The sequence below is a fragment of the Cupressus sempervirens genome, chromosome 5 (assembly GCF_028749045.1).
Source record: "Cupressus sempervirens isolate cs-2001-9-10 chromosome 5, ASM2874904v1, whole genome shotgun sequence".
In the NCBI taxonomy this organism is placed as follows: Eukaryota; Viridiplantae; Streptophyta; class Pinopsida; order Cupressales; family Cupressaceae; genus Cupressus; species Cupressus sempervirens.
In genome coordinates this window covers 977,501-987,462 of record NC_143122.1, presented here as the reverse complement: position 1 = coordinate 987,462, position 9,962 = coordinate 977,501, and the positions used below count along the sequence as shown (strand labels likewise).

General features: G+C 28.0%; 1 protein-coding gene across 1 annotated transcript; it reads right to left on the bottom strand.

Moving 5' to 3' along the window:
* Positions 1–4,069: 4,069 nt before the first annotated feature.
* On the bottom strand, positions 4,070–4,657 carry LOC149554304 (uncharacterized). The gene has a single exon (XM_089828405.1). It carries the CDS (start codon positions 4,655–4,657, stop codon positions 4,070–4,072), a length of 588 nt encoding a protein of 195 aa, XP_089684531.1.
* Between the last annotated feature and the right edge of the window lie 5,305 nt (positions 4,658–9,962).

Below are 9,962 nucleotides of genomic sequence, written 5' to 3'. Positions count from 1 at the left end.
CAACTTAAAATATGTATAATGAGGAAAGATATTCATACCAATATTTAAATTATAGAACTTGAAGAAGTAATGAAACATTTGCAGTATCACATTATATGTTTAAGCATGTTATGCATGCTACTAGAGAACCATAAGTAGTTGGAAAAACTCTCCCAACTATGTATTATTCTCATCTTGATTATCAAATAGAAGTCGCACTATTTTCAATCATTAGATAGAGATAAATAGCAATATAGAACAATAATAGTATAAACATTTATGCAAAAGAAAAAAGGGTAAATAATATAGAGGAGGAAGAAGAAGATAGATAAAATAGTAAGATAGAGTGATACCAACATAAGTTGTGTGTGTGTGAGAGAGAGAATTAATTATAATTATTTTTATTAATAAAATACATAGTCAAAATAAAATCATGCTTATAATAAAAATTTAAAATATATTATATTTTAATTAATGAAACTAAGAATTTAATTTTTATATTAAAACTCACATTTGTATAAGAAAAAATGAAAGGAATTGAAATATAAAAATATTTTATAAGTAAAACTAATTGTTTAATTTTACACAATTAGAGAAGGTTCACTATTTAATGTTTTGTATTTCCAAACTTTTTATAAAATTAAGTAATTTTTAATTATAAAATAATATTTATATAATTTAACATGTACATTTGTAAATAATAAATAGATGTAATACATATAAAATTGATGTTGATGAATAAATATGATGTAATAAATAAAAAATAGAATATAACTATTTAATTTTAATACACAATTTATAAAAACATAATAATAATTTATATATCTTATAGAATTGAATTGTTTCTTTTTTGTGGTTATTTTCTTTAGTATGTGTTTTTAAAAAAAAAATTGGTAAGAGGCCGAAGGCATGATTAATTATTGTGTTATGATTAAATTATTATTATTTATTAAGCGCTTGAGTAGATTTGAACCCAAGATCTCTCCAAGAAGAGGCTCACAATTTACTATTGTGTTGTAGGTTCTTGCCTCTTTAGTATATTTTTTTGATGTAAAATATAATTAATAATTTAATATTAAAATATATATTTAAGTATTAAACATATTTAAACTAAATCATAAATTATTTAAATAAAAATATTATTAATAATAAATGATATAATTTATAAATTGTAACACTTATCAATTATACATATTACAAACACTATTATAAAATATAATTAGAAAATAATATTGTTTAGTTTATTTTTATAAAAGTAAAATAATTGTAGTAATTTAACTATTTTTATTAAAAAATCAAAGTTTTAAAAAAATTAGAAATTCAAATACAAAAATATAACATATTGAAATTATATTGCTATTGAGAATTAATATTGATTAGACATATTGTGTGAGGTGAAAGATAAAATGATTGAATAATAATAATAAATCTTATCACCTTGTCATAAATGTGGAAAAGATAAAGTTGTAATTAATGCATACATGAAGTTGTTAGAAAATATTTATATTTTTGTTAGAAGAAAATTAATTTTTTCCCTCACCAAAAATAGTATGGACCAATAGAATGAATGAAAAATATGATCTATAAAATAAGAAAAAATATAAACATTTGAAATTTCATATAATCTTTTAAATTCTTTGATTTGATTGGTTAGTGTTATTGTGATATTAGCATGACATGAATGCATAAGTATTCCTGCAACCGACAGGATACTAATGCATCCGTCAGATGCAAATAAATGCCAACTACCTTTTCCATCTCACCAATGGCAGATAAATATTTTTTTCTCTATAAATAAATTTGTAATGTTGACCTATTTTCTATGATTTTAACATATGAAAAAAGGCTAATTATCTTTATTGGGATTGGTGGGGATTAAAAATAGTAAGGGAGAAAATTAATTTTCATTACATATTAATATAGAATTTTCAACACTTTGCAAATATATTGATTTATAAGAATTTTATGAATGCATTAATTACAACCTTAACTTTTCCTTATCTTTTCCACATTTGTGACAAGTGGATTAACTTTTTAAAAAACAATTATTTTTATCCTCCACCTCACAAATGAATGTATAATTAATAATAATTATTACTATTTATTTTTATTACCAAGTTTTTTAATCCAATATGTCTAATCAATGACAATTATTACTATTTATTTCTATTACCAAGTTTTTTAATCAATTATAAAGTTTAGTATTTCAATTTGTAATTTTTAAAAAACTTTGATTTTTTAATAAAAGTACTTGAATTATTGCTATCATTTTACTTTTATAAATAAAAATAAATTAAACAACATTCTTTTTTGATTATATTTTAGTTAGATTATGAAAATAAGCACCTCGAGAAAGATAACTCTTGGATTATATATATATATATATATATATATATATATATATATATATATATATATATATATATATATATATATATATATATATATATAAAAGCTAGTAGCAGACGCGGTGCACAATTAATAATGTTATTTGTTTAAATATATTATATTTATTTTTATATTATTATTTTTATTTTTAAAAATATTATTTTAATATATTAAGCTTATTTAATTATTAGAATTAATAACTTTAATTATTAATAAATATTAAAATAAAATTTGGCATAATGCATTTGAATAATTAATTTTGAACGACTTGATAAAATGTTAATTTTTTAAAGGGTCAGTATCAATTTTATATTTTTATACATTTTATTATTAGTTTTGATGATTGTGCATAGATAATATGGCATCTAACATATGAATAAGAGCATAAATTTTATACATAATATACATATCAATGTCAGCAATTTCATAAATATTATTATTAGTGTCGATGATTATGCATAGAAAATGTAACATCAAATATTGTACGTGTACCTTTAAACATCATTTGAAGAGTGGAATTTATTTATTTATTTTGTTGTTCAATAAATTCACATAGATGAAATAGTGAAAATAACTTATTCATGTTGTTGTTCATAAAACTTACATAGATGAAATAGGAAATATAAGCCCAAGTAGAAGTATTCAGATGAAGTATAGGAAATATGAGAAGAAACTAAAAAAAGAACTTTTCTCCATAATGATGTAGCTACATCACATATTCCTCAGTGATAAGGATGGTGTTGCGACCTTTATTAGAGTAATGATCATGGTAGACTTCTTTCATCATTTCTGAAAATGCATCTGTTTTTGCAGATGTGTCATGCATAACTTTGGCAACATCTTCCATTTCCATTATTTCTAGTTCATCAACAGTATCAATTGACAATGCAACGTTCTCCAAAGCTTTGATTATATGTGAGCATGATTCCCAGATTATTCGTTTACATTTATCTAAATCAATCTCAAAGAAATTATTTGAGGTTATGGAAGCAACAAGACTCGTAACAATGATATTTGACTCTCCAATAGAAGAATCCATAGCTCAAATGATATGCTGCAAAATTTTAAACAAATATCAATAAAAATATGTATAAAACCATTATAAGATATAATCAAATATAGAACACACAAATTAAATCTAGCACTTATACTTAAATATAGACCAAATGAAGTCAATAGAAATAAAGTTTAGCTCATTAATTTTAAAATTATGAAACAAAATTAAATTAATAGTAGATGATAATTAAAATAAGTAAATTATATTCATTGATTTTTTTCCTTCAAATTATATAATGAATCTTTTATTTAATAGTTTAAATAAAAAAAAGTTATCCATAATATTGTCATCAAATATTAAGAGACATTGAAGCAAAAGTAAATATAATTTGTAAACATAAAGTGATATCAATGAATGAATCAATACAATAATTACTTAAAACATAAGTACAATTAGTTAAGATATAATTATTACTTAATACATCATTACAATTAATTAAGATCTATAAAAATAAAATATTATTAAAAAAAGATAGGATTTCTCAAAATAGAATAAATTAAAATGAAGCAAGTTATTTTGATCATTTATCATTGTATAATAGAGACATTTTTAAAACATGGAATATAGTAGGAAGTGTTACAAACAAAATACTTATGTGTTCAAAAAGATTTTTACAGACATAACATTTAAGAATAACATATCACATCAACTATCTTCAAGGCGCTTAAGTCTACTTTCTTCATCCTTGCGCTTGGAAATTTGTCTACCCTTTTTCATTTTCTCATAACGATCATATGTGAAAGGAGGCATTATTCTCAAACACTGGAGAGATTTTACACGTGAAACTGCCACAAATGTCAATCCTGCTCTTGGTCCTATATTAATTGTTGCTTTAGGAAGAGTCAATCCCTGAGATTTGTGAATAGTCAATGGCCATGCCAACCTCAATGGCAGTTGAAGTGTTCTACCCTTCTGTATTGGTGGTATTGGAATTATCTTTGGATTATGATCTTTGAATGGTAACCCTGAATAACCATCAAACTCAACCATCACATATGTTGGAGGCTCAGGTGGAGCACTGCCTTGCTTGTAGACAACTTTTCGAATGTATCCAAGAACCCCATTTACAAGACGAGCCTCTATCCATAGATTTGAAGTTAGCATGACCCTTGAATCCTTACATATTAACAACTCTAGATCAAGCTCATCATTTGAACAGTCATCTATTGTATTAATAGTACCTGCTTTTGATGCAACACAACGTGCAATGGGATGCTTCAATGAATGCAACATTTTTTTATTATGAGCATGAACATTTTCATTTGTTGAGAACAAACGAACATCATTATAAAATTCAAAATTGTTGCAACATCTATGTTGATAGGGGTCCTTGACATTAGCAACCTCCAATCATCAATTTGTGGGTTTGCATCTCTTAGATTCATCAAAAGTTGTCAAAATCTTTGTTTGTCAATATCTTCCCCATCTTGTCTAAATATCTTATCTAATGTGACAAAAATCTTGAATTCTTTCCATAGCAACTTTGTGCACTTATTACTGGCATATGTTGCTCTATCATTGACAGGAGGCAACTGGCCCAAATCTCCCACCAATATTATTGATACACCTGAAATACAATTGATGAAAATAATTATTTTAAAAACTATGTATTAATTCATAAATTTGATTCAAATATAGTATATTTCACACATGAGTTAGCTATTCATGATGCAAACATAGAATCTTTACCTCCAAAGCTTATATGTGCAGATTGTGGGAATGCTTGGCGCAATTGTGAATCTATATTTTCCAACATGTTTTGACCAATGAAGCTCATTTCATCAATCAAAATATATTTTATATGTGACATTTCTTCTTGAAAACTCACGAGTCTTGCTCCTTCTAGTTGAGAAAAATCTCTCTCTGGTATTCTCTCTGGTATGCTCTTCGTTGCTCCATTTGGTATTGTCTTCTTTCTTGATTTGATTGGAAATTCATACTTGATTTATTCATTTCTATGAAATAAATTTGTAACCAAACATTAAAAAAATAGTAGATTTAGTAAATTATTTTTTATAAAATTGGTTTAAAATATCACATTAATTTAGTGGCATTGCATTTCAGATAAGATAGATATTTATTCATTTCTAATTAATAGTTTAACAATTCACAAATACATATAGGAGGAACTTTTTTGTGTAGATAAGAGAAGAAGATCTACAAATATACTAAATAGCAAATAGTCTTGTATGTATAATACTAAATTTATTTAAGACAAAGGAAAAATAACATACGTTCATCAAAATTGATAAGTCGAACAGACAAATTTATTAAAAAAAATTGATAATGTCAAATAATTTGACTCCTATATTTCATTATAGTGATGCAAAAACATGTGGAATTCATCAGTGAGGAAAAGGTTATTTTCGCCATCCATCTGCTCTTCATCATAGCGAATGTCTTTCATAGATTCAAAGAACCCAAATGATTTCTTCCATGTGTCATGAATTTCCTTTGTATATTGTCCCATCTGCAAGATTTGAGAATCTTGGACACCTCGAACATGAAAGCTCGCATTATGAATTTCATTTGTAATTTTTTTACAAGACTCAGAAATGATTGTTCCCAATCTATCCAAATAAGTTTGAACAATTTGGCTTGATTGCGCTGAGTCGTTTGGAAGAAGTGGGCTTGTGATAGTGTTTTTAGAATTATTTTGTTGAGCATCCATAGTTAATTTTTTTCTGATATCTATAATGTAAGGATAAAAAATGGTCAGTATCAAAATGACAAGAATTAAGCTATGCATATATAGCAATAAATTGGTATTTGAAAGAGAAGAAGATTTGTTTGATTCTTTCCTATTGACATAATTCTGTGCATTTAATTTCTTTTAACAAAAAACTTATATCTTCTTAATATTATTTATATAATGTTCTAATCTTTGATTTAAAAATTTAATAGTAAAACCTAACTTCAAATATTAAGGAGAAAATAGATAACATTTCATGAAATATTGTTTTTTATTTTCTTTATATTTTGATAGACGTTAAAATTGCGATTTATAAGTAGAATAAAATTTATAAAAATTAAAAGACATTCTTAAATATAAAATTTAAATTTCTTGATGCATCATTTCATTTTAATGTGTATTAATCTTTCAGACTTAGTTGATAGATCTAATTGAACTTTTCTAATCTATTTTAATATAAGGTTGAAATTTATAAATTTGAGAAAATTTGAACAAAATGTTAGAGATTATATCAAGGCCTAGGACCTACTTCTTACATACATCACAAGAGAAGGTAGAGACCATGTAGTTTCTATTCTAACAAAGTTTTTAAGAATTTTTTTTTCATAAATTTTGTTCTTTAAAAATACATAACTAAATGATACCTATAATTTTAAACTTTCTTTTATTATCAAGCAATAAAAAATTATTTGCCCATAAGTCTATTCTCAAAAGATGCATAACAACAATACAATAATATTAATCAATCAATATAACATGAAAAATAGTATAATCTAAAATTTTATATATTAAAAATGATCTATCTATTAAAAAGATTACTACTCATTAATAAAAAATAATGTATCATGCATTATAAATATATAAATAAATTATAATTGTACATGTTTATCTATGTTTATTTATCTAAACTTGGATGTTTGATAAACTATATAATGGATTGGTTTCAAATCAATTTTCTATTTCTTAAAAAAATAACTCCTATTTTTATTAAAGAGTTTCTTTAAAGTATTAGATTTAAATTGCTTCATGATGTATAATTAGCTTATCTAAATTATTCTACTACTATTTAATATCATGATAGTAGTTGATAAAACCTATAATAGTATAATTAGCTAATCTCAAATCCATCTACTTTTATTTAATAGTACAATAATAGTTCATAGTGTTAGAGTAATTAGTTGTTCACACTTATTAATTAAATCACTTTGGTTTAATTAATTAAGTTGCCTATTACTCTTATTTTCTTAAGCTATCTTGTAGGTGCATATAATTAATATTTTATTAATTATATTGTGCAACCTAGCTTTTTTAGGATTTAGTTTCCCTTTTCGGGTTTCGTGATTCCTTTATAAGGATTCACCTCTTTGTATTTTATTCATTCACTTATTGGATTATATGAGATATTGCTCTTTGCATGTCCATAAGATGGATCTGGCTTTTTGGCCTCCATAATTTTTTCTTGCTTCTGTTCTTTGCTTCATCCATGTGATAGGGTTATTCATGCAGGTGTTCTTGGGAGATTAGTTTTTCACCTAATCTAACATGGTATCAGAGCAAGCTTGCTGCTCGCTATTCGTGATTTGTTGAAGCATTTCAGAAGCTGCTTTTTTCAAGGGTTTTAGAAGTTTTTAATGTGGATTTAGGGGGGACCTTTGTTTCTGGTCACTTTGGGCTCAAACGGACATCACCGTTGCGCTCAGAGCGCCCAAAAACCCTAGAATTCATATAAAATTTATCCATTTTGGACACCGTTAGTCTGGGAGGCAAATTTTTTATGCCCACAGGGTCGTACGACCCCTGGCACGCAGTCTGGGGCGAGAAAAAAAATCAAAAAATTGCAAAAAATAAATATAAATTTGCATTTTTTTTACCACAACGGTTTAAGTAAACCGCCGGCGGTCATTGCGATCGCTAGCGGTTTGCGATAACCGCCTACGGTAAACCGCCGGTGGTCCCGCTGAGCGCAGCGGCTCCCGGTGGCCCGCCGGCGGCACCTCCCAACCACGGTGGCTCTCCAACCTCCTACCACCCAGCTGCCGCTCGACCGACGGTGAGGGGGTGGTGGGTTTTTTAATTTTTAAAAATTTTTTTTATTAAAAAATAATAATTTTTTCTTACATCCGAAGGCCTTGGAGGTTTTTTCTCCGTAACTTGAGCATACGAACGTATTTTTTTGATCCAAAAAATGAGCCGAAAAGATGGTTCCAAGACGGAGATGATGGTATAGGTATTTTTAGTTTTTGGTGCAGTTTGGTTGCCTATTTTGGTAGTCAAAGCCAAATGTTTTGTTTTGCCTTCCAGGAGCCATATCTCGCTCATTCGAACTCTTTTTTGAGCTCGCTTGATATCGTTGGAAAGCTGGTTTTGTGAGTTATTCAGTTGCAGAGGTCAATCCAAATTCTACTCTAGGTTCTTTCTCCTCCGAGTTTTGCACTTTCACACTCTAGTGAATTACTTGGATTCTACAGGTCCTGAAATCTCTTCTTCTATTCTTTTGGCTCACTCTTCTTTCTAACTTCTGAGCATTGTATGCTTCTATTCTATTGCATTCTTTTTTCTGTAAACACACTGAGATAAAGTGTCTACTTTTGCATATCTGGGATCTTGTACACCTTGTGTTTGTTTGTACTCGCACTCAGTTATAAAGTGCCATGGGGGGTCATGATGTTTTGCCATTTTGTGCTCATCCACCTTTGTCAATTGAATTTTTCTTCTATGACATTAGCCCATGCAGTGTGTCGGTGACATCGCCCTTTATCCTGTGCTTGTACTTCTTTTGCACTGTTGGTTTTCCTAATTCTTCTTCTTGCAGACGTTTCTGGCATTGCATTTTAGTGTTCCTATCACCCCTCTCCCTGTTCAACATTATGGGGGGGTTCACCTGTTGGCTCTATTGCTTCCTTGGATTGGTTGAGTGATCTACGTATTCAGTTTTTGTTCCTATGTACTAGGCGGATGTAGTGGCTAGGCACCTATGCATTTCGGTGAGATGGTTCATCTACTATATAGACACTCATTCATTCCTACTTTTGGAGGTCACCTCTTCGATTGATCAGCTCTTCAGACTTTGTCTTCTCTACCTGGTCATGCACTTTTTCAGTGGGGGTTCTAGCAGTTTCTTCTGACAGTGTTTGCAGCTTCATGCTTCAGAGATGCTTCATGCTCTTTCTTGTTCCTTTCTTTGGGACATTTCCTAGATTGGAGGCTTAGTTTCCTTCATCTAGTTCTTTTTCTTGTATTTGGGTACCTAATCAGGCTTTGTTGTCGGGACCCATCTTTTCCTGCTTTCTTAGTTGTGCTAGGTTAGCTTACCTCCTGAGCTTCACTTAAGGAGGGGTGTTAGAGTAATTAGTTGTTCACACTTATTAATTAAATCACTTTAGTTTAATTAATTAAGTTGCCTATTACTCTTGTTTTCTTAAGCTATCTTGTAGGTACATATAATTAATATTTTATTAATTATATTGTGCAACCTAGCTTTTTTAGGATTTAGTTTCCCTTTTTGGGTTTCGTGATTCCTTTATAAGGATTCACCTCTTTGCACTAATACATTTGGTACCAAATTGCAACGACAGTGCTGTTGCAATTTGGTACCAAATGTATTAGTGTTGTATTTTATTCATTCACTTATTGGATTATATGAGATATTGCTCTTTGCATGTCCATAAGATGGATCTGGCTTTTTGGCCTCCATAATTTTTTCTTGCTTCTGTTCTTTGCTTCATCCATGTGACAGGGTTATTCATGTAGGTGTTCTTGGGAGATTAGTTTTTCACCTAATCTAACACATAGGACCTATAGCATATAATTAGTTGATTAAAAATTCTTCTACTTTTTTTGAAAATC